General features: G+C 41.1%; 1 protein-coding gene across 1 annotated transcript; it reads right to left on the bottom strand.

Moving 5' to 3' along the window:
• Nucleotides 1-19: 19 nt before the first annotated feature.
• On the bottom strand, nucleotides 20-21,010 carry LOC115815458 (uncharacterized). Its single transcript, XM_030778412.1, has 12 exons — nucleotides 20,426-21,010; nucleotides 12,491-12,586; nucleotides 11,975-12,208; nucleotides 11,670-11,829; nucleotides 11,478-11,615; nucleotides 9,887-10,405; nucleotides 5,611-5,623; nucleotides 4,706-5,297; nucleotides 2,969-3,064; nucleotides 1,813-2,100; nucleotides 1,559-1,718; nucleotides 20-576 (listed from the first exon to the last, which is right to left on the bottom strand). The coding sequence occupies exons 1-12, from the start codon at nucleotides 21,008-21,010 to the stop codon at nucleotides 20-22; spliced, it is 3,438 nt and encodes a 1,145-aa protein (XP_030634272.1).
• Between the last annotated feature and the right edge of the window lie 4,178 nt (nucleotides 21,011-25,188).

Here is a 25,188-nt window from a genome sequence, read left to right as displayed (position 1 = left end):
TGGACCATTCCATTTTTATTCATTTTTTACGGTGGCATAACCTCACTTCTGATCTTAAACCACCATAAAGGTCTCCTCTGACTCTAAACCCAGGATAGAGGGGCTGAGTGAATGTGGTCTGGACTCTGTGGAGGAGGGTCATTGTGTCAGAGACGCTGTAGAAGGACAGAGTTCCTGCCCTGTGGTCCACATACACTCCTATTCTGGAGGAACTGGGGACTATGGGGAGTTGAGTCACTTTATTATTGTGTTCGAATGAGTAATTAGAGGGAGAGCAGTACAAACTCCAGGACTGATCATTAAATCCAAACCAACACTCACGACCCCGTCCTTTCCTGCTGATGTCTTTATATGACACTGATATATAAACCCCATAAGGCCCACTCCACTCAGTCTCCCAGTAACAGCGTTCAGACACACTCTCTCTACACAACACCTGATAACACCACTCATCAAATCTCTCTGGATGATCAGGATATGACTGGACTGTGTTACTCCATGTCACCACTCTGTTCTCCTCAGACAGACAGAGGTGTTTATGTGCTGTGTTGGGATCCAGTGTGAGATTACAGGAATCTGGTGAAGTTGAGAAATAGAAATCACAAATGAACATCAAGACGTTTTAAAAATGAAAACTTAAATCACTGAAATCAATTAAAAACATTAACAGAGACATGAATGAAACAAAACATTCACTTTATATTAAACATATATTTCATTTTATTAAATTCAAATTTTGAAACCAGACACTTTTCATCCAATCTCATTTCTCATTTTCCTTTTTAAATGTTTGATTCCCTCTCAGGATCATGATAACCACCAAACAGTTCCCTCTCTCTCTCTCTCTGTCTCTCTCTCTCTCTCTCTATTTCTGTTTCTTACTGTCTCTGTTTCTTGCTCTTTCTCTGTAAATCTACTCCTCCTCGTTAATCTAATGAAATGACTTATGGGCTTTATTGTCCTAGGCTGTGAAAATATCACTTAAGTAAATGTGAAATACTGGAACACATACAACACATCAGAGTGAATCTGTGGGAGGGATCAAAGGGGGCGGGGCTTATCTGCTGGTATCTTATTGTGATTGTGGAATGTTTGAAAACTGTCAGCAGTCTAACAGTCATAATTGTCAACTTCACTCATCAACTGTCACACTCTTAGTGTCAAATGTTAATTCATTTTCTATAAAAGAAATACATTCACTTTAATTCACTTTCCTGTCCTCATGTTTCTGTCGTTTTCTTATCATCTCCACTTTTTAATGTCTTTCTTGCACTTGTGCTGGTAACTTAAGATTCTTTTCCCTATCTCTCTCTCTCTCTCTCTCTCTTAATTCAATTCAACAAGCTTTAGTCTGTGTGACTCACGTTGTAAGAACTGCTCTCTGGTTTTGGGTTCAGGGAGAGGAGTGATGTCAGTGTTTGTCACTAAAACAAAAGGATTTATTAGACTCATTATTAAAGTGTTCACAATAGAAAGAGAAACAGAGAAATAGAACAGAAGTTATTTCAACTTAAAAGTTTCAAATTCAAGGTTTCAGTAATAGTATCTAAATCTAAACCTTTTCTAGAAAGTTTTCCAAACTCCTCCTCACAGAAATCCTCCAGTCGCTCTTTCAGCTGAGAGACAGATTTTCCTGCATCCTCAAAAGAGAGGTGTGGACTGACAGTGATCCTGGGTAAGTCTTCAGATCCAGGAGGGGAACAGAGAGATGAGAGACTCTACACACACACACACACACACACACACACACACACACACAGATATGTAAGTACAGCCTTGATGGATGGAAACAAAACTTTATACACATTTTACTGAAGAGAAGTCAAGCGCTGTTATATTGGTGATCACTTTGTCCTCCACTGTTACCTGGAGGAAATGGATGTGATCCTCTGTGTGTGAAAGCTGCTCCAGCTCAGTGTCTCTCCTCCTCAGATCAGCAATCTCCTGCTCCAGTCGCTCCAGGACTCCTTCAGCCTGACTCAATTCAGTCTTCGCCTGACCTCTGATCAGCTCTATCACCTCATGACACCTTCTCTCAATGGAGCGGATCAGCTCAGTAAAGATTCTGACACTGCCCTCCACTGCTGCCTGTGCAGAGCGCTGTTAGGTGACACACACACACACACACACACACACACACTGTTAGGATATGGTAGTAATAGAGCACGGAAAGGCACTGACATACTCACGAGATGCTGGAAGGTGCCGCCTGCCTGAGTTTTGCTGTCTCTTTAAAGAGGGACTGGACGAGCTCTCGCGAGAAAGGAGCTCAAAAACTCTTTAACTGGTTTGCCGCGAAGTCGGACGGCCATCATATTTGGGTTCACTGCGTGTTCCTACTCCTGGAGATATCCTCTCCGTCTGGATAATTTTTTTGTTTTGTTTTGGTTGAAGTCTTTGCGGTGTTACACTCACTTGTTGGATTGCCATCACCACAACTGACCTGCTAAGGAACAGCTTGTGCTCGCCGAGTGACGAAAAGACCTCACGGCGCCTCGGAACAGCTTCGTGGAGACACCACCCGCCTTCCCCAGGGTTGGCCGTGTAGCCCCCCACCCATCTCCTTAGCTAAATATACACACATGTACAGGTACAGTCCCATGCTATACGCAGCACGAAGAGAGGTATTAGGTTAGGGGACCGGTCTTAACTAGACTACTGCCTCTGTGTCCCTAGACTGCGAGTGCTGATTTGTTCAGGATGGGTGCTAGTTGGATGCCCGGCATTCTTTGCCCCTTATACACACACACACACACACACACACACACAGAGGAGGCGGGTCCATTACAATCACACACTTCGTTCAGCTCTTACTCAGCCAGTCTGTTCCCTACACTGTGACTCAGTGGGGTTGGACAGTAGCCCAACACTGGACTCCTCACTGACTGACTGGAGGAGAGCCCTGACTGAGCCCTCAAATGACTCCTCCAGCAGCCAGCTCTTGTCCTCTCCTCTGTTAAACACTCACCCTCAGAGACTCCACAGCCTGTCTCAGCTCCTGCACCTCCCTCTCTCTCTCCTGGATTCTCTGCTGGGTTTTCCTCTGACTTTCTCCCAACTGTTTCTGTTACACAAATAAAACACATCATCACACTTGGTCCATTTACACACAGTCAGATTCTGCATCCAATGAATCTCATTATGATAAAAAAAGTCATTTTCTCTGGATTGTTCAATTTTGAGCGTGTTTGCACTCATATATATTTAACTGTTTTTGTACTTTTGTTTAGGTTTAAGATGCAATTTATCCCTCTGATTATGAATTTATGAATTTTTTTATCATCAATACAAAAGATTTGGTATTTACCCCACAAGAGTCCTGCCTTTTCTTTTTGTTTTAAATCAAATGTATATAATGCTGTAATAAAATGAAAATAAACCAATGTCCTCTACAGATTCCATCAGTTACAACAACAAAATTATTCTTTGACAAAATACAATAATAGAAAAAAATACTTGTCAATTTAAGCTACCGTTTTTCCAGCAGAGAAAAAAATAGCTGTAATATCTCTGACGTAATCTCTTAACGGTTGTGAAGAGTTGTGTTACTCAAGTAAGATTTCTCAGTAGTTGTGATGATAATTTGCTGTTTTCTTTTTATCGATGTATCTGGGCGTGTGTATCAATTAAAAATTTACTAGACACGTTTCCCTTCTCCCAAATCCCGCCAATATTACTCAACTGGCCATTTTGCCAGAGCAAAGGGAGCAGGGAGTGGTTTGGATCGAAGTTTTATTACAGGACGTTGTGTAATCTTGCCCCCTTGTGGTCGACCAGTTCTACTACATTGAATATGAGTAAATGAAAAAAACGTTAGACCAATGATTCATTTAAATGCAATTTTAAAACGAAGACGCCTTAGAAACTGTAAGTGCAGCAATGTCGATAATCAATGAATTGGTCTGTAATAGCAACATTTTCTCTAAACATTCTCTTACGGTTTGAGAAAACCTTCTTTGTCTTAATTAGAGAGGTGGCATATGCTGTCATTGAAATGTAAATTGCATTACATAACTAGCCAAGTAAAAAACATCAGATTCAGCTTATCAGACATTTTACATGACTGCATTTTTTCTGTTCATATTTTTGGAGTCTGGTCCCACATTAAAGTCTTATACAATGCCCTCTGCACCTCCACACACAGTTTCAAAATGACCAAATTGTGCTCAAATGTTGGGATCTGTGCTCAGTCTAAATTCAACGAAATTACATTAATTTTCCTGGAATTCAGGTCATCCTCTTGTTATTTCAACTCAATTGTTCTTCCTTACGGAATATTTTTTTCAGTTAAGAGGAAAATTCAAGGTCATTTGGAAAACTGGTCCAGGTTCGCAGCTCATTCAGAATTTGACCCCAACTTTGGACTTAATGCTGATGTCATAGGATTTATTGACGGGTAACAACCCAGGACCTGACGAACAACAGTGACACAGAAAAGCTCTCCCACAAGATCTTAATACTGAGACACCATGGGAACAAAACAGTAAAGCTGCTTCTACTGAAAAAACAGCCCCACACCCACTGACTCCAGATCAGTGTGACAGTAGAGATGGAGGCAGTCAGTGTTCACACTCAGTCATGACTGGTGTAAAGTTATGAGAAAATAAACAGCTTTTGTTTTCCTGAATCCAGATGACAGTTATCAGCAGTCAGTGCACATTTACACACATTCTCATTGAGCTGTAAGACAAGTCCCTGTACATACCTGTCTTTCAGTCCTCTCTGCTGCCACTGATACTGTTTTATGGTCTCTGTGTTCATCCACCAGACACAGATAACACATGAACTGCTGGTCGGTTTGACACCAAAGTTCTATCAGTTTGTTATGATGAGGGCAAATCTGGTCTTGTAGTTTTCCATTAGCATCAATAACATTGTGCTTCTTTCCTCTGAACAGTTTTTCATGTTGTTCAAAATGAGTTTGACAGTAGGAATCCAGACACACCAGACAGGACTTGATGGCTTTCGGTTTTGTCCCAGTACAAACACCACACTCCACATCTCCAGGTCCAGCATAACAGTGAGCAGGAGGAGCAGTAGGTTGGAGTCTCGTCTTCTTCAGTTTCTCCACCATTTCAGCCAATATGGCGTTTTTACCAAGGGCAGGTCTTGGACTAAAGGTCTGTCTGCATTGGGGGCAGCTGTAGACTCCCTTCTGATCATCCTGATCCCAGTAGCCTTTAATACAGCCCATACAGTAACTGTGTCCACAGGGAATAGCCACAGGATCCTTAAGGACATCCAGACAGACTGGACACATGAACTGGTCCTGGTCTACTGAAATACTGGCCATTTTACTGATCACACACTCAGAAATATGAACAAACGATTAAACACACACTGATCAGGAAACTCAGATCAGTTTCATGTCTTTGTAAGTGAAAGTAGGAGTGACCTCTGGTTCTGTATAAGTTTGTCTTAAAGTGGCAGATCACTCATTATTAAACAGAGTTAAATTAAACAATTTACTTAACAAAACAAACAAACAAAAACAGAAAAAGGCAAATAAGGCTTAAAGCCAAAGGAAAGAAAATAACAAAGTAAAAACAGACACCAACTATTAATGAACAATATCTACCTGCATAAAAAATTAAAATAAAATATACAAACTAAAGCTCCCAAACTGAACAAAAACAGGAAAAAAACAAACATAACAACAATGGACCCTCCCGATTGTTGGTGGTATGTTGGCCAATAAAATGACAAAACTATTTACGGAAATGATAAGAGGTTTGTGTGTGATTACACAGTGAGTGATCAGTGAGAAGTGTAAGTCATGACTGGTGATGACTGACCCAGAAGCCTCTTAATTATGAAGCACCTTTCACCTTTCTATCACAGAGAGAGTGTGTGTTCGTTTGAGAGAAAATGTGTGTGGTTGTGTGAGTGGTTGTATGTGTGTGTGTGTGTGTGTGTGTGTGTGTGTGTGTGTGAGAGAGAGAGAGACCGAGAGAGATAGTTTACTGTTGTATATGTTTGTGTTTGTTTGTGACAGTAAGACAGAGTGTGTGTATCAGTGATTCTGCGTGTAGGAGAGAGCTTTGAGCAGAGAAGTGTTTAAGAGAGTTTATGTGTGTGTTTTTCACAGAGTGAGTTTATACTTATTTATCATTGTATGTGTCTGTGTGTCTCAGTGACTGTGAGGAAGAAGGAGTGTGACTCTTTGAGATAATATGTGCATGTGAGTGCGTGAGACAGAGAGAGAGAGAGAGAGAGAGAGAGAGAGAAGAAGAGAGAGGGAGAGAACAACACACTGCTCTCGTAAAATTGAAAAAAGGTAAAATTGAAAAGCCTTTCTTCTGATGGGCTCAAAACATATTTGAAAATGCACCTATGCATTTCAGCCACTCTGAGCTTTTATCAGGGTGCTTTCTCTATGACACACACAACACTATGGCTGCAACCAGGTACAACAATTAAGTAATGGGTGTGGCTATGTATCAGTTGTCTAATGGCTGATTAGCTGCTGTGCAGATCCCCAGCCAATCAGCACCACAGCCCCATGTCCACCAATAATCCACCAACAGGGAAAACCCAACGAATAAACGAAAATAAAACAATAACACCAATCAAAAAAGGGATACAGATAATGCATACAACCATGTACATATACACTGTATATGCATGCGCACTTGTATAAACTAAAAAGCTGAATCTACAAAAATGACACAATTTCTTCATTAACACCAGGTGTAATCGTGCTTTGAAGGGAGTAAATCCAGCAAGTTTCAAGTTTCAAGTTTATTTAGAGCCCAATATCACTGTTTACAGTCTCAGAGGGCTTTACATGCCACAACAATCAAAATCAAAACAGGACGGCACCCCCTGACTTAATCCTTATGGCGGGCAAGAAAAAACTCCCCAAAAACCCAGAAGGGAAATGGGAAAATGGGAGAAATCTTGAGAAGGACCACAGAGAGAGGAGACCCTGCCTTGGCCAGACAGGTGTACAATAGGTGCCGACCCAGCAGGCAATTACAATTTCAAGTAAATACAGAGCACAAACAAAGGGGATGGCGATGCTGACAGGAAGCTGACAGGGGAATGAAAGATGATAACACCAGGATGGATCGGTCCGGAGGGCAGGAGGAGTCAGGATCACTGGTATCTCAGGAGTAGCACATGTGGCTCGACAGAGAGAGAGTGAGAGAGAGACATTGTTAGATATGTTCATTTCCACATAATGGTTAAGGGAAAATGTACATCATGTGCCGAGTGCAGGCAGGGACTCCAGCAAGACTAGCTATTACAGCATAGCTAAAAGGGAGAGCTAGAAGGCAATACAGACATGAGGGCACTCTGGGACACAAGGCGGCCACCCACTCCACTGTCAACAAACCTGAGAGTGAACGTGTTAGAGTGGGGGGGGGGGGGGCGACAGCATCCTAACATCCCTGTTCACCAAACACTCTATGCCTGAGAACCCTCCAGATCTGCTCCTTTACCTAGTAAAGAGCTGTTAGCAAAAGGCTTGGCTAAACAGATAAGTTTTCAGCCTTGACTTACACATAGAGACTGTGTCTGAGTCTCCAACATTAATTGGGAGGCTGTTCCATAACTGTGGGGCTCTGTAAGAGAAGGCTCTGCCCCCTGCTGTAGCCGTCACAACTCGAGGTACCAACAAATGGCCTGCACCTTTTGATCTAAGTAGGTGTGGTGGATCATAAAAGACCAGGAGTTCACTCAGGTACTGTGACGCAAGACCATTTAGTGCTCTATAGGTTAATAGGAAGATTTTATAATCAGTACTAGATTTGACTGGGAGCTAGCGCAGTGTGGATAAGATAGGAGTGATGTGGTCATATCTTTTGGTTCTAGTAAGAACTCTGGCAACTGCATTCTGAACTAACTGCAGCTTATTTATACACCTATTAGAACATCCAGACAGTAAGGCATTACAATAGTCTAACCTAGAGGTAATGAAAGCATAAACTAGTTTTTCAGCATCATGAAATGAGAATACATTTCTTATCCTGTTAATATTTCTAAGATGAAAGAAGGCTATCCTGATAATGTTATCTACATGAGCTTCAAATGAAAGACTAGAGTCAATAATTACACCAAGGTCTTTTACTGCCACACATGATGAAAACGAAAGGCCATCCAGAGTTACTATGTGATCAGAGAGCTTACTCCTAGCTGCACGTGATCCAGTACAAGTACTTCTGTCTTTTCAGAGTTAAGTGAGAGGAAGTTAGTGAGCATCCAGTGCCTAATATCCTTTACACATTCCTCAATTTTGTTCAGCTGGTGTCTCTCGTCTGGCTTCGCTGAGACATACAACTGTGTGTCATCAGCATAGCAGTGGAAGCTAGCACCGTGTTTACAGATAATATTACCTAGAGGTAGCATACATAAAGAAAAAAGCAGTGGGCCTATAACAGAACCTTGCGGAACTCCAAACTTTACCTCAGTATGTGTAGAGAAGTCACCATTTACATAAACTGATAACGATCAGTCAAGGTAGGACCTAAGCCATAAGAGGGCCGTTCTCTTAACTCCAACAAGATTTTCTAGTCTATCAATGAGAAAAGTATGGTCAATGGTGTCAAAGGCTGCACTAAGATCAAGCAACACAAGCAAGGAGACACAACCCTGATCAGACGCCAGTAATAGGTCATTTGCAACTTTAACCAGTGCTGTCTCTGTACTATGATGTGGCCTAAATCCTGACTGATACATTTCATGAATGTTATTCCTATGTAGGTATGAACATAACTGCTGTGCTACAGCCTTTTCTAGGATCTTGGAGATAAAGGGGAGGTTAGATATTGGCCTATAGCTGGACAACGAACATTTCAAATTTTCGAGTGGTAAGTTTTAAGGTGCGTGTGTGCTCACTATACCAGGGAGCGATTTTTTTCTCTCTAATTATTTTATTTTTAAGTGGGGCCACATTATCTGAGGTGTTGCAGAACACTGACTCGAAGGATTCAGTTGCCTGATCAAGTTCTGTGGGGTGTGACAGTGATCCAATCAAAGTTGATAACTATGGAGGATTATTGATAAAGATCTGTGGAGTAGTTGATGTAAACGTATGTTTATTGCGATAGCGTGACAAGGTGCATACATTATTACTAAGAAACATTTCGAATGAGATAAGACATAATGATCTGAGATAGCTTCAGATTGTGGAAATGTGACTGTACTTCCTACATTTAATCCGAGTGTTAGTATAAGATCGAGGATGTGACCACCATTATAAGTCTCAAGCTGTAATAGCTGCTTCAGTCAGTCGCCACCTCTAAGGGACTTGGGGATGATTTCAATACCTACCACTCTAAGGGAATTCTCACCTGCATGGTTAGCTTCCTTATAAAGTGTTGCCATGGGATACTGTACATTAGCAGTTCTAACTGTATACTTACCTTCTGCCACTCTTGTTTTAAGCTTCCTTGATGTTTGTCCAATATAGGAAAGGCCACGCTCATGTGGCAGTGAGAATTCACCACACTTTGTCCCTCTGATATTCTCAATGATTTACTGAATTCAAGAACATATGAATAAAGTGTATTACAAATGAAACATTTTCAGTGTCAAGAATCTCAAAAACTCAATTTCAAGAAGAACAAAAATGTATACAATGTATGTATGACAGTCTTCCTGTACAAAATTCTCCTTCTCTGATTCACACGCAAACTCTCAACAATGGGGGCACATTGAGTTTCACAAAATGAAGGGAAAAAAATCAACACACACATTAAGAGAAATTTCTCACAGTCAGAGGATGATCATTAGAGTAATCTCAGCTACAATCACAGCACTCCTTTACTACAACCTCCATCCATAATAACCAAATCATGTCTGTCATCTGAGAATACAACACAATCATTTCACATCATGACCATAACTGGACAATTGTATATTATTCATTTCTGATGGTGACATAGCCTCACTGTTGACCTTGGCCAGACACTAAACCCAGGATAGAGGGGCTGAGTGAATGTGGTGTGGACTCTGTGGAGGAGGGTCATTGTGTCAGAGATGCTGTAGAAGGACAGAGTTCCTGCCCTGTGGTCCACATACACTCCTATTCTGGAGCAACTGGGGACTATGGGGAATTGAGTCACTTTATTATTGTGCCAGAATGAGTATTCAGAGGGAGAACAGAACAAATTCCAGGACTGTTTATTATATCCAAACCCACAATCATTACCCCGTCCTTTCCTCCTGATGTCTTTATATGACACTGATATATCAACCCCATTATCCCCACTCCACTCAGTCTCCCAGTAACAGCGTTCAGACACACTCTCTCTACACAACACCTGACGCCACCTATCAAATCTCTCTGGATGATCAGGATATGACCGGACTGTGTTACTCCATGTCACCACTCTGTTCCCCTCAGACAGACAGAGGTGTTTATGTGCTGTGTTGGGATCCAGTCTGAGATCACAGGAATCTGGTGGAGTTGAGGAACAAAAATCACAAATGAAGGACAAGATATTTTAAAAATGAAAAATTAAATCACTGACATCAGTAAAAAAAAATTAGCAAAGACATGAATGAAATGTAAGATTCACTTTATATTAAGCCTATGTTTCATTATATTAAATTCAGATTTCAAAACCAGACACTTTTTGTCCAAACTCAACTTTGTCACATAGATAATCTCTCTCATATTAATTTATTAAATGTAAATTTGATTCCTTCTCAGGATCATGATAACCACCAAACATTTCCCTCTCTCTCTCTCTCTCTGTTTCTCTCTCTCTGTCCTTCTGTCTCTCTCTCTCTCTCTGTCTTTCTGTTTTTCTGTGTCTCTGTCTTTCTATTTCTTACTGTGTCTCTCTATTAAACTAATCTTTGGGCTTTATTTGCATAAATTATGAAAATATCACTAAAGTAAAATCACTAAAAGGGGAGGGATCAAAGGGGGCGGGGCTTATCTGCCGTTGGCTTATTGTGACTGTGGAATGTTTGAAAACTGTCAGCAGTCTAACAGTCATAACCGTCAACTTCACTAATCAACTTTAATGCAGTGAGTGTCAAATGTTAATTCACTTTTTATAAAAGTTTCTGTTGTCTTTTTATCTTTTTAATTTCTTAATGTCTTTCCTGTACTGAGTTAAGTCACGATTCTCTCTCTCTCTCTCTCTCTCTCTCTCTCTCTCTCTCTCTCTCTCTCTCTCAATTCAATTCAACAAGATTTAGTGTCAGATATGTTACCAAAGTAGATCATTTTATGACAATAAATGTAACACTTATGTGAGAGAACCAATAATAATGGCAATAACGATAATAATAATAATAATAATAATAATAATAATAATAATAATAATAATAATAAATTAAAGTATAACAGTTGTTAAGGAGTTAAGCTGTGTAGGAGTTGTTAAGGTTTGTTGCAATCATGTAATGACTGAGCTATGACTCTTTGCATTCGAGCATGTCTGTGTGTGTGTGTGTGTGTGTGTGTGTGTGTGTGTGTGTGCGCGCGTCCGTGTGTGTTCGTGTGTGTGTGTGCTACTCACGTTCTAAGAACTGCTCTCTGGTTTTGGGTTCAGGGAGAGGAATGATCTCAATGTTTCTCTCTTGAAAAACAAAAGGGTTCATTAGACTCTTAAAGTGTTCACAATAGAAAGAGAAATAGAGAAATAAAACAGAAAATACTTGAAATTAAATATTCTTTACAACATTTAAGTAGAAGTATCTAATTCCTAAACCTTTACTGTAAAGTCTTCCAAACTCCTTCTTCCAGAAATCCTCCAGTCGCTCTTTCAGCTGAGAGACAGATTTTCCTACATCCTCAAAAGAGAGGTGTGGACTGACAGTGATGCTGGGTAAGTCTTCAGATCCAGGAGAGGCAGAGAGAGAAGAGAAACTCTACACACACACACAGACACATGCACACACACACATACACAGATACATAAGTACAGCCTTGAAGGATGGAAACAAAACTTCGTACAAATTTTACTGAGGAGAAGTCAGTTACTGTTATATTGATCACTTTGTCCTCCACTGTTACCTGGAGGAAATGGATGTGATCCTCTGTGTGTGAAAGCTGCTCCAGCTCAGTGTCTCTCCTCCTCAGATCAGCAATCTCCTGCTCCAGTTGCTCCACAACTCCTTCAGCCCGACTCAATTCACTCTTCTCCTGATCTCTGATCAGCTCTGTCACCTCACGGCACCTTCTCTCAATGGAGCGGATCAGCTCAGTAAAGATCCTCTCACTGTCCTCCACTGCTGCCTGTGTAGAGCGCTGTTAGGAGACACACACACATACACACACACACACACACACACACACACACACACACACACACACACACACACACACACACAGAGGAGGGGGGTCCATTACAATCACACACTTCGTTCAGCTCTTACTCAGCCAGTCTGTTCCCTACACTGTGACTCAGTGGGATTGGACAGTAGCCCAACACTGGACTCCTCACTGACTGACTGAAGGAGAACCCTGACTGAGCCCTCAAATGACTCCTCCAGCAGCCAGCTCTTGTCTTCTCCTCTGTTCAACACTCACCCTCAGAGACTCCACAGCCTGTCTCAGATCCTGTACCTCCTTCTCTCTCTCCTGGATTCTCTGCTGGGTTTTCCTCTGACTTTCTCCCAACTGTTTCTGTTACACAAATAAAACACATCACACTTGGTCCATTTACACACAGTCAGTTTCTGTATCCAGTGAATCTCAGTGTGATTAAAAAAAGGTCACTAACTCGACTGTTTTATTTCAAGGCTGTTTGCACTCATATATTTTACTGTTTTTTCACTCTGGTTGTGCCGTAATCCCCTTTGATTATGAATTTATATATGTAATTTTAAAATGAAATAGTGGAGTATTTAATGAGTAGCCTGTAGGAGTAAATAATTCAGATCATAATTATTATAACGGTATCATTGGAGACAATCATCATGTAACGGAATTTGTTTTTCTTCTGTTTTCAGTTGTTGTTTTTTTTAATTACAAAATACGAAGTACAACAATGCATCACAACGAAAACAAAACAAACAAACTAACAAACAGGGAAAACAACAATAACAAATAAAGACCAGAAAGAAAGAGCAAAGGGAAACAACAACAACAAAAAGAAAACAAGTAAAGGAAAAAAGAAGGAAAAAAATGATGACGATAATAATAATGATGATTATAATAATAATAATAACAATAATAATAATTATTATTATTATTATTATTGTTATAATAGTTAAATAAATAAATAAAATAAATACATCCTTCTTGTATATATATTAACGTATAAAGGTTGAAGAACAAAGCATAACAGACAGACAGGAACAAACAAGCCGGGCTGATGGGACAAACTGCACACTGTGTTTTCATGTAGGGTTGTTGAGGTACATAAGAGGAGACAATAAATAAACAAATAAACGTTGAAAAGAATAATGTTAATGTTAAGGGTCACCTGTGGGGAGAGGAATCAGCATTGAGGGTAGTGTAGAAAGGGGGACCAGGCGTCATCATAGGATTTAACGTTGTTTTTTCTGAGATGCGGTTAGTTTTTCTAGATTTGAATGGTCTATTAGTAGGTTGAGCCAGCGAGCTATGGATATCTTGGTTCTGTGTTTCCAGTTCAGCAATATTGTTTTTTCTGGCGATGGTTAGAGATATTAATATGAATGATTTGAGATGTTTCGGTGTGTGTAGCGTAGAGACATCGCCAAGTAAGGCTATGATGGGGCATAAGGGGATGCTGAGGCTAAGGATCTCACATAGCTTGCTCATGACCTCCGACCAAAAGTTTTGGACGTGTGGGCAGAGCCAGATGGCATGAAAGTAATCATCTGTTGAGGTTGAACAGTGTGAACATGTATTACTTTGGCTAAAGCCCATGCGGTAAAGTTTGTGAGAGGTAATGTGGGTTCTGTGAAGGACTTTATACTGTATAAGTTGGGTTTTAGAGTTACACATCATATCGAATGTGGTATTGCATATGCTTTGCCAATTAATATCTGTTGGTAGATTATTTATGTCTGTGGTCCACTTGTCTATAGGGACTGATATTGTTCTGTCTTCAGATGCTAGGAGTTTGTATATTTGGGATAACTTTTTTTGAGGTTTAAGTGATTGTAACTTTAAGTAGAGAGGAGGGCTATGATTGTTAAAATTCCGAGTGATGAGAAGAAAATTCCAGATTGAGAAGAAAAAGGGTTTGTTATTGATTAAGAACATGGGATTATACCATAATGGAGTATGGATAGATGGTGAGAGACTGTAATGGAGAATTTCATTTGACTTCCACCAAGCGGATAGAGTGGTGCTGATAGTGTTGTTTTTGTAACAGGTGTGAGTTTTTACGGATTTAAATAGGAGATTTTTGATGCTCAATCCTTTAGTTAAAGTATTTTCAATGTCTTGCCAAGGTGGATTGGTGTTATTTGTCCAGTGGTGGATGTACAGTAATTGGTGTGAAAGGAAGTAGTAAAAGAAATCTGGGGCCCCAAGTCCTCCATATTGTTTGGGCTTCTGGAGGGTAGATAGTTTAATTTGTGGTTTTGGTTTTTCCAGTAGAATCAAGTGACTGCACTATTAAGAGAGGAGAACCAGCCCAGGGGTGGGGTGACAGGGGTCATGGCAAAGAGGTAGTTTATTTTTGGGAGGATGTTCGTCTTAACAGTTGAAATTCGGGCCAATTAGAGATAGTGGGATTTTATTACATCTTTCCAGACTGTCTTTTATTTCTTCTAGTAGGGGGGGTGAAGTTCAGTTTGAATAATTCGTTTAGATTTGGAGAGATGTGGATTCCAAGGTATGGAATAGATTTTGCTGTTCGTTTGAAAAGGGGGACCCCAGCCTCAGCATCCCAGTTGAGCTTGGTTATAGGCAGAATCTCTGATTTTGTCCAGTTGATGGAGTAGCCAGACACCCTACTGTCATTACCGATCAGAGTTTGGACTGCTGGAAGTGAAGATGAGGGCTTTGCAGTGTATAACAGAATGTCATTGGCATACAAACTGATTTCATGGTGGTATGAGTTTGATCGGATGCCTGAGATACGGTCACATTATCTAATGAAGGCAGCCAGTGGTTCAATGAAAAGTGCAAACAGTAATGGGGACAATGAACATCCTTGTCCTCTTTGTAATTGAAATGGTTTTGATGTAAGTCCATTGGTTATCAGATGCAGTGGGTGAACTGTATAGTGTTTTAATCCAACTGGTGAAATATGGCTAGAATCCAAAGTGATTAAGGGGAGGTGAAGAGAAAGGACCAATATACTCTGTCAAACGCCTTTTCAGCATCAAGTGTTGCTATAAAGAATGGTGGTTTGTTTGGATAGGTGCTATTTTTATAGAAACTGATCAGGTTAAATAGTCTTTGTGTGTTTACTGAGGAATGCCTCCCCTTAATAAAGTGGGTTTGATCTATGTGTAGTAATGATGAGATTACAGATTCCAATCTGATTGATAAAGCTTTGTTAATAATTTTTATGTCTGTGTTGATTAATGATATGGGCCGACAGTTGGAGCATTGAGTGGGGTCCTTATTTGGTTTTGGGATGAGTGTAACATAGGCTGTGTCCATATGATGGGGAATAGTGGTATTTTGGTGAATTTCAGGTATCACTTTAAAAAACAGAGGTGAAAGGACAGGCCAGAACTGTTTGTAAAATTCTGCTGGGTGGCCATCTGGGTAGCCACCTGCTCTGCTGATTTCTTCTAGGAAGAGAGGTACCTCTAGATTCTCTGCTTGGGTTTGAGTTAGTTTAGGTAGGGAGACATTCCTCAGAAATGTTTCTGCATCTTTAGGCGAAGTGCTCTGGTCTGAGGTGTAAAGATTCGAGTCAAAAGATCTAAAAGAGCCATTAATTATGGAGGGGTTTTGGGTTGTATTTCCTCATATGTCTATGATTGAGGCAATGATAGATTTCTCTGTTTGTTGCTTTAGTTGATTTGCTAAGAGTTTACCTGTTTTATTTCCAAATTCAAAATGTTGCTGTCGGAGTTTGAGGAGAATACCTTCGGTTTTCTCGTTCAGTATGTTGTGTAGTTCATGTTTAGTTTTCAGGAGTTCCTTCATTACTGAATCGGTAGGTGTATGTGAGGCCAGAAGGTCCAATCTCTTCGCCTCTTTTTGTAGCTCATGTTCTTTTGCAATTTCTTCTTTCTTTTTGTATGCACAGTATGATATTATTTTCCCTCTCATGACTGCCTTTGCGGTTTCCCATAGTGTACATGCTGTTATTCCAGGAATGTCATTGATATTGATAGAGGATGCCCATTCGTTTTGGAGGTAGTCGTGGAATTCTTTGTCTTTAAGTAATGAATTATTTAAGTGCCATGTGGGTGGAGGACGGGGTTGGTGTTCTTCTAAAAAAACAATACTAATGGGGGCATGGTCAGAGATGATAATGCTATGGATGGCTGGGTCAATTATTTTGTGTGTAATGGAGTTGTTTACCAAAAAGTAGTCTATACGGGAGATTTATGGTAAGGTGAACGCCTCGTTTTTGGGAGCTAAATGTGAAGTGGTGCGTCTGGCCAATCCATCTGGCTGTAAGTTTCCGTGACTCTGCCTCTGTAAGGTGAGTTTCCTGTACAAAGCAGATCTTAGTTTGTTTAGGTGATTTAATATTTTTGTTCTTTTGGCAGGGGAGCTAATTCCTCTTATGTTCCATGATGTAATTTTCACTGGCAGTACCATGGGATTGGTATTGTGGTGAATGATATTGAATTACCATGTGGATCCATGTGGGGGGAGATTCTGAATGTGAGAACATATAATAAAATCAGAATGAACACGTAACATAGACACAGAAACATACAAACACTCAGGATAGAGAGCACTGGCACAACTGGGGATTGGTAATGGGGTTGGGAGGTCATTTGAAGACTCAACTGTGTACAGCAGGCTTGGAGTAGAGTTGTAATATTACAGCAGATAAGCCATTGTTATAACCTCTTTGGCTTTGTTTTTTATAAGCAGCGGGCAAGGCAGATAGAAGGGACAATGGGGGAAAGTATAGTGGCTTGGAGCTGAGGGATAGAAGTAGGAATCTTGATAAAGAGTACTGCTGGTGAAGAGAGATGTGGTTGGAGTGAGGTAGAATGATAGAGATCCATGGCAGGAAGTACCAAAGGGAAAAAGAGAGTAAATTGGGGGTGACTGGGGGGGAGGGGGGGGGGCAACTGTAGGTGTTACTGACTTTGCCGACACACACACACATATACACACACTCACCAAACAACATACATACACACACGCACACACCCCAAAGGCAGGCTTATTTCACTTATCAACAACAGAAAGGACTTACAACTATGTTATCTAGGGTGTTGTTCCCAAGCATGTCAACAGTGGCCTATCTTCCCTCGGAGCAATAACGTTTTAGGGCGGTGTTGTGTGAGCTGTTGTGTTTTGGAGCATGCCTGCTCTCCACTTCTCCTCCCAGCTTGAGCAGAGTAGGGGCTAAGTGCCATCTCAAGGGCACATCAGTGGAGTTGAGTCCAGAGAAGGAGAACGTGGCTACTCACTTTCCCCTCTGGCTTCCTCCTACGGGCTCGTGGGGTCGAACCTACAACCCTCCAGCAACACGTTCACCTCACCCACCTCTAGGTTACCACTGCCCCAAGATGTTTCCAACGTACATAGAAAAGAAGGGAGAGCGGTAGCGTTATCAGCTGTGATCACTCAACATGTATTTAGGATTTGTGACCGTTGGGCATCTTTGCCCATGCAGCTCCATATGGCTTGGATGCAGTCCAAAGTTTCACTCATACAGACCAATCATATAACCCAATAAGCACTGCTCTCAGGGCTTGAAACCTTTGATATCTTGAACTTATCTTGAACTTATACTGCTTGGAAACAGCCCGGAGTACCCATTGCACTCTCACAAACATACCCACACATTCACACTTTGCGAAATACACTTATGCTGAATGCAGTAGGCAAACTCAGTATGGGATGAAAGTAGGTTCAAAGTTAGAAATGAGTGGGGGGCAAGTGGCAACATTTTTTGCATGGACTTCACACTGGAAATGTGGCTCAGTTAAAAGCAGGGACAGAGGAGAGGAGAGGCAGGGAAAGGAACAGAGGAAGAACATCTGAGCATTATTATACATGAACACATGACTGCACATGTACACACACATTCATCGACTGGGTGATATATAGGCATTGTGACATTAAATGTTAACTCAAGATCAGTTATAAGCACAATATAGTTACTAGAGAGGAGTGAGTGAGAGTGTGCATGCATATAATACGCACAAGGTGCAATGCGGACTAACACACACACACACACACAAAAAGTTAAACATCATGTACCACAATGCTTGCATGTCGCCCACTGGCCTTCGCTGCTCATAGACATCATTTCTGATATAGTTGTAGTATAACGCAAGCACATATATATACAGCCACGCATGGTTTATTTTCTCCACCTTCTTCCCTCAAGAACTCCCTAATTCCAGACATTATACTGCTAGGATTAGACAGTTATGTTTCATTATAGCCAAGGGGTGATATTTGGATCCTTAAATAAGTTATCGTCTATGTAGAGTTTGGCGGAGATCAGACACACCGGTTTGGCGTTATTTTGGTTGTTGTGGTAAATGGGAAGAAGAATTCGGCGTCGCTCTATAATCAGAAGTGGGAACTGTTTGTTTATGCCAAACGGTTTGCCTTTGAGCCTTCTCCCGAGACTTGTGACATATTCACGCTGCTTGAAGTGCTCAAACTTAGCAACGATGGGCCTGGGTCTGATGGGTGACGATGGGCCTGGGTCTAATGGGTGACGATGGGCCTGGGTCTGATGGGCGACGATGGGCCTGGGTCTGATGGGCGACGATGGGCCTGGGTCTGATGGGCGACGATGGGCCTGGGTCTGATGGGCGACGATGGGCCTGGGTCTGATGGTTGCAGTTTGAAGTGCGTTGGCGTATGTTCTCTTTTTCCCAATCCGATGGACTCCGGCAAAGGTAATGTTGTTTATAGTCTCTTCTGGGATGTTAAGTTCGTTCTTCATGAATGATTTAAGTAGGATTTTTATCCTGGATTTTCATTGTTTGCCTCTTGAATTCCACTAAAAATTAAATTATCTCTCATTGACCTGGTTTGAAGGTCCAGCAACAACACGAAAGGTCTATTAGCAACACGATGGTATGTTCAGTGTCAGCTATGTCTGAGGATTGTAATAGTTCTTGACTAAAAAGTCGTTTCTTTTTTACAGCCGGTGGACGGCTTTCTGTTCTTGCGGATGTGCTGAAGGTTGTGGTTGACTCACCCGGCTTGCGAGTGCTGGAGAGTGTTTTGGCTCACCCGGCTTGCGAGTGCTGGAGAGTGTTTCGGCAGTGTTTGTTTCAATCGGAGAGCTCTCCGTTACTTTCAGCAATGTTTGGAAAGTTATGAAGTGATCCAAGAAATGATTCGTTGCTGTCAAATGTTATATGAGATACTATTGCAGAATTTGAATTCAGCTTTGCTAGATTAGTAGAGTCCATCCATTGATATTAATCCAAGATAGCTAGTTTGAGAGACAAGTTAGGTAAATCATTCCATGACCGGCATTCGCGCGCTAGGAACGAAGGTGATTCCCATCATGTAACTGAATTTAAGGGGAATATGTAATGAAATACAAAGGAATAGGTATCTGACCCCACAAATCCTCTGCCTTTTTTCTTTTAGTTTTCAATATAATGAAATGTAGGTAATAAAATGTAATTACAATGTTCCCTACACTGTACATATACCATAAGATTACACTGGTTACAACAACAAAATTACTCTTTGAAAGAATATAAAAATAGAAAAAGAAAACTATCAGTTTATGCTACTGTGAAAATAGCCGTGAGAAAACAGGCGTGACATCTCTGTGATGATCGGTTAACATTTGCAAACAAGTGTTGTTCGTACAGTTTGTTAATCGTTTTCATTTCGTCGATGTACCTGGCATTGATTTATAATTTACACAACACTTTGTTCTCCCTTCTTCCAAAACTCTGCAGTTTTACTTGCCATTTTGACGTGAGTTAAGGAATAAACGAAGCGTCAGCATAAAAGAGTGAAAGGAGCAATGGCTGGTTTGGACAAAGTTTTATTACAGCACATTTCGTTACATTTCGTTCGTGGTCGTCCAGTCCTATTACAATAAATATGCGAATTGTTAAAATGGAAAAATGTTTCGCAACAATGACTGATTTAGATGTAATTTTAAAACAGCGACGCCTCAGGAACTTGTAAGTACAACAACGCTGATTTTTTTTTTTTCCAAACGAGTAAAGCTGCTTCAACTGAAAAAAAATAAATAAATAAAAAACAAAAACAGCCCCACACCCACTGACTAAACCTCAGTGTGACAGTAGAGCTGTGTCATGGTTGGTGTGAATTCATGACAAAATAAACAGCTTTTGTTTTCCTAAATCAAGATGACAGTTATCAGTGGTCAGTGCACATTTACAGACATTCTTATTGAGCTGTAAGAGAAGTCCCTGTACATACCTGTCTTTCAGTCCTCTCTGCTGCCACTGATACTGTTTTATGGTCTCTGTGTTCATCCAACATACACAGATAACACATGAACTGTTGGTCGGTTTGACACCAAAGTTCTGTCAGTTTGTTGTGATGAAGACAAATCTGGTCCTGTAGTCGTGTGGAGGCTTTGACCAGCGTGTGTTTCTGGAGGGCAGTGACCTCATAGTGAGGCTGGAGGTGAGTCTGACAGTATGAAACCAGACATGTCAGACAGGACTTGATGGCTTTTTCTTTCTTCCCAATGCAAAAATCACACTCCACATCTCCAGTGTCACAGTGAGCAGGAGGAGCAGCAGCTTGGAGTCTCGTCTTCAATTTCTTTACCATTTCAGTCAATATGGCATTTTTACCCAGAACTGGTCTGGGTATGAAGGTCTCTCTGCACTGGGGGCAGCTGTAGACTCCCTTCTGATCATCCTGATCCCAGCAGACCTTAATACAGCCCATACAGTAACTGTGTCCACAGGGAATAGTCACAGGATCCTTAAGGAGATCCAGACAGACTGGACACATGAACTTGTCCTGACCCACTGAAATACTGGCCTCTGCCATTTTACTGATCACACACTCAGAAATATGAACAATCGATTAGACACATACTGATCAGAAAACTCAGACCAGTTTTATGTCTCTGTAAGTAAAAGTAGGAGTGACTTCCTGGTTCTGTGTGAGTGTAAAACAGTTTGTCTTAAAGTGACAGATCACTCTTAGCAGCAGGCTGATCTCCCCCAAATGCTCAACTGAGAGATACAGAAGGTCGTTTCTGCCAATGGCCATCAAATTGTACAACTCCTCCCCTCTCTGTCGCAGCAAAGGGTTAGACTGATGCCTGATGCCTTATGCTGCTCCTACTTCAAAATAATGACTGCACTATGGACAATTGCATAATGGACAATAACTATGTCTGTCTATCTCACGCCTTATCACAGTATCTGGTTTAGATTTGCACTGTGCAGTTAGTATTATCGTTTTACACAATGTGTTCTCCATTGCACATGTAACAAGAATGCTCTCTATTGCACATTACACACCACACAATAGTGATAATCTCACTACTGCTGCTCTATTGTGGCATATTCATTAGATTCATTATGTACTATGTATATAAAGTAAAGTAAAGTCTCCGTGATTGCACACACTGTGAACAGTGAGCAGTGAATTTGTCTCTGCATTTAACCCATCAGTAGTGAACACACACCAGACGCAGGAGCAGTGGGCAGCATTCCCCTGCGCCCGGGGAGCGTTAGGGTTAAGTGCCTTGCTCAAGGGCACACACAGCCGTGGATGTTGGACCTGGGAATTGAAACAGCAACCCTCCGGTCACAAGCCCAGTTCTCTAACCTTTAGAGCCCTCCCCGCTGCGTTGTGAGGAACGCTTCAAGAATTTTGCATGTCATCCTGCACTATGGCAATAACTTCTATCTACCTCAGTATTCTCACTTTACGGCTATTACTATGTACAAATTACTGCACTACTGCACTAAACAACCTTTATTTTATCTTATTTTTTTTTATCTGTTTTCATTTTATTCCTGTTTATCTTATTATGTTCTACTTTTTTATTCTATGCTGTGTTTGGTGTGTGCTGACAGTGTTGTTGCAACACTTGAATTTCCCTCGCGATTAATAAAGTATTTTGTATTCGTATTCGTAAACTGAGGAGTGTGATGTCATCATGATAGAGGGAGAGAGAGAGAGAGAGAGAGAGAGAGAGAGAGAGCACGTTAATAGTCCTTCACATATGCTGCATACATTAAAAACATACTATTTTTAAAGCGTTTATAAAACGGCTTTAAAATGATCAATTCACAACTTAAAAACTGCAATAATTCAGTGGTGCTCAAATATTTTGTCTTATTTGGGCATATATGGTATCTAATCCAGCATTTATAATAATAATTAATAATAATTATTCTGAGCAAAATTATCTTACACGTCGTATTAGTAACATGTATTTAGATCTGAGGATTACTTTGTTGGTCACACAGGAAAGTTTGTCCTGGACATGAAGAATGCTGCCACATTTAGAACATTAACAAACATTCACAGTATGTATTAACAGCAAAGTGCAGTACAGTGCATTCACAGAATACATTAAAAACTTTCTTTGCTGTCTGAACCTGTCTGTGTGTTTCATATTTTAAATGAACTGATAAGATAAGATTATTTCTTCCCATTATCTGTCTCAAAGAAAAACGAGGTGTGGAGGGAAGAAAGATTTTGTTATAGTCCTGATTTAATTTCCTGCATGAACATTTTTTAGTCTGTTAGATTTCACCCACAGCTGCTCTTGATGTAAGATGCTGACACATCACAACTTCACTCCAGTCACATGCAGACTTCACACACGCTGTGAGAATAGCTTAAAGATGGTGGTAACTGTCAGGTCTCTGTCTCTACCTGCCTGTCTCCTGGCCAATCAGAGCCAAGCTGGATCTGATAAGCTAACAACCTTGTTAGTTAATTAAGGTGTGCACCTGTGCCCGGTTTGCTCTCTTGGTGTGTCTGTGTATATACACCCCTGTGTTTTCCTCTGTACCTTTGTGAAGTCTTACACTTGTTGTCAGAACTGAACTGGTCCTTGTCTTCCTAGCTGCCCTCTTCCTCTGTCTAGCCTTGTTCCTCTGGTTCACCCTATTCTCACTCTTAGCCTTCCTGTGTATTGACCTTAGATTGACCTTAGATTGTTCTCGTCCTCAGATCTACCCAGCCCCCAGTAGCCAGTTTATAGTGGACCACACCTTGTCTGTTTATTGACCGTGATCTGGATTAGGATTTGGATTTCAATAAAGAACTGCCTACACTTGTATCCACTCTCCTTTCAGTTTGTGGCAGTAACATGTTTTTCTGTTATGATGCCAGTGAATGTTATTCTTTGTTTTATTTTTTTATCACAATACCTGTTGTGACAGCCAGACTCCCAGAACATCAGCACCGATGCTGAGTTTTACACATGTGCATGGGGAGAGAGCTCTGATGGAAACACGGCGGAGACATGGCTGACTGCCCTCTGATACACGACACCTGCGGCTCATGGAAACCCATCAGCTGCAGGAGGAAAGCAGGAGTGTGGGGAGGAGAAAAGAGGAGAGGGTTCTGAGGCAGTGCCGCTGCCCCCGGAGGAGACCGGCACCGGCCGAGCGGAGCGGAAGAGGGAGAGTAAAGATTCCAGCCTTGGGTACGGGTGTCTCTCCCAGTTCCTCAGCCTGGTGACGACTGGTCGCTGGAAGCTTCCGGCTGAGCTGCCACAGGAAGTGCCCGCTGTTTGCTGGGTACAGCAGAGGAGAGAGACTCGCAGGAGACCCAGGTGGGTCTGGGCCAACCATCTCACGCCTGCTCCATCCCACCATCCTTTCCCAATTCGGCCCCCACCCCGAGGCCCTGGATCCTCTCCAGATCACCCCTGCATGGAGCTCCTCCGTACCTCCACCCCCTTGCACTGCTCCCATTGCCCCAGCGCCTTTGACACACATGTATGCACATGTGACTGGGTTTATTAAATAGAACATCCCCTTCAGGGCTGAAATGGTAACTAGGGTTATGTCTCCTTTCCACCTGTGACCCTGTTTATTTAAGTTTAATTACAGATAAAGTAATTTAAGTAAAGTGTGACTGCATGTTTACGGATACAACACTGGTATTAAGACGATGTATTAAGAAGTTATTTTACATGAGTTGTTTTTTGTTTGTCTCATCTGCTGGTCACATAATGTTTATCTAGAACCAACACTCTCCACACCTTACTATTGGTTGATGACTGTGAGGAGAAGTGGCAGTAATGGGATATATTGATGTACTGCTGTGTAATGAGATGAATCTCCAGACTCAGACAAACATGTCTGTCATTAGAAAATACAACACAGTCACTGTAACTTTATAAGTATAAAGAGACATTTCCAAAAGAGAGAGAGAGAGAGAGAGAGAGAGAGAGAGAGATTTTGCCAAAATTCAGAATTCAGACATTTCTTTTTACTGTAACTCTAATGGTCTAATGCCAGTTTGAGAGTCTACTGCTTAAATATCATTATGGTTTATGTATTTGATATGTTTGAGTGCTGTTGATCAATGAGAAGTGTAATGGCTGTGAATTCTTTGTCTATTTTAATATGAGAATATCATATGAAATTTGTGTGTGTTTTACAGAGAGTTATGTCTTAGGCAGCTGTGCTGTGAGTTTGAACTGAAACCAAAGGGAGTTTGTGTCGTGTGAGGGGTGTTATATATGGTTTGATTTGGATGGATACTATCAGAGTGATAAATGATTTGGGACAGATCATTTTAATTCAAATCTACTTACTTAAAAAACAAACAAACAAAAGCACAGAAAACAGGCAAATAAGGTTTTGAGCCAAAGAAGAGAAAATAACAAAATAAAAACTGGCACTAACTATTAATAAACAATATCTATATGCATGAAAGAAAAGCTTTCTTTTGTTCAGTAGCTGCCCAACTGAACAAAAACAGGAGAAAAACAAACATAATAATGATGATGGATCCTCCCTATTGCTGGGCGTATGTTTGCATATAAAACTGCATAACTATTTACAGAAATGATAAGAGGTTTGTGTGTGATTCCACAGTGAGTGATCAGTGAGAAGTATAAGTGATGACTGGTGAAATGTAGTGTAGTCTGACCAGCAGGGCTGTGTTCACAGACAGACTGAACTTCCACAGGATCCAGAAACCTCTTTGGTTGCAATCAAATGTGTGTGTGTGTGTGAGAGAGAGAG

This window comes from Chanos chanos, chromosome 6 (assembly GCF_902362185.1).
Source record: "Chanos chanos chromosome 6, fChaCha1.1, whole genome shotgun sequence".
Classification (NCBI taxonomy): Eukaryota; Metazoa; Chordata; class Actinopteri; order Gonorynchiformes; family Chanidae; genus Chanos; species Chanos chanos.
Note: the sequence above shows the minus strand (reverse complement) of the source record. Positions and strands in the feature narration are given on the sequence as shown.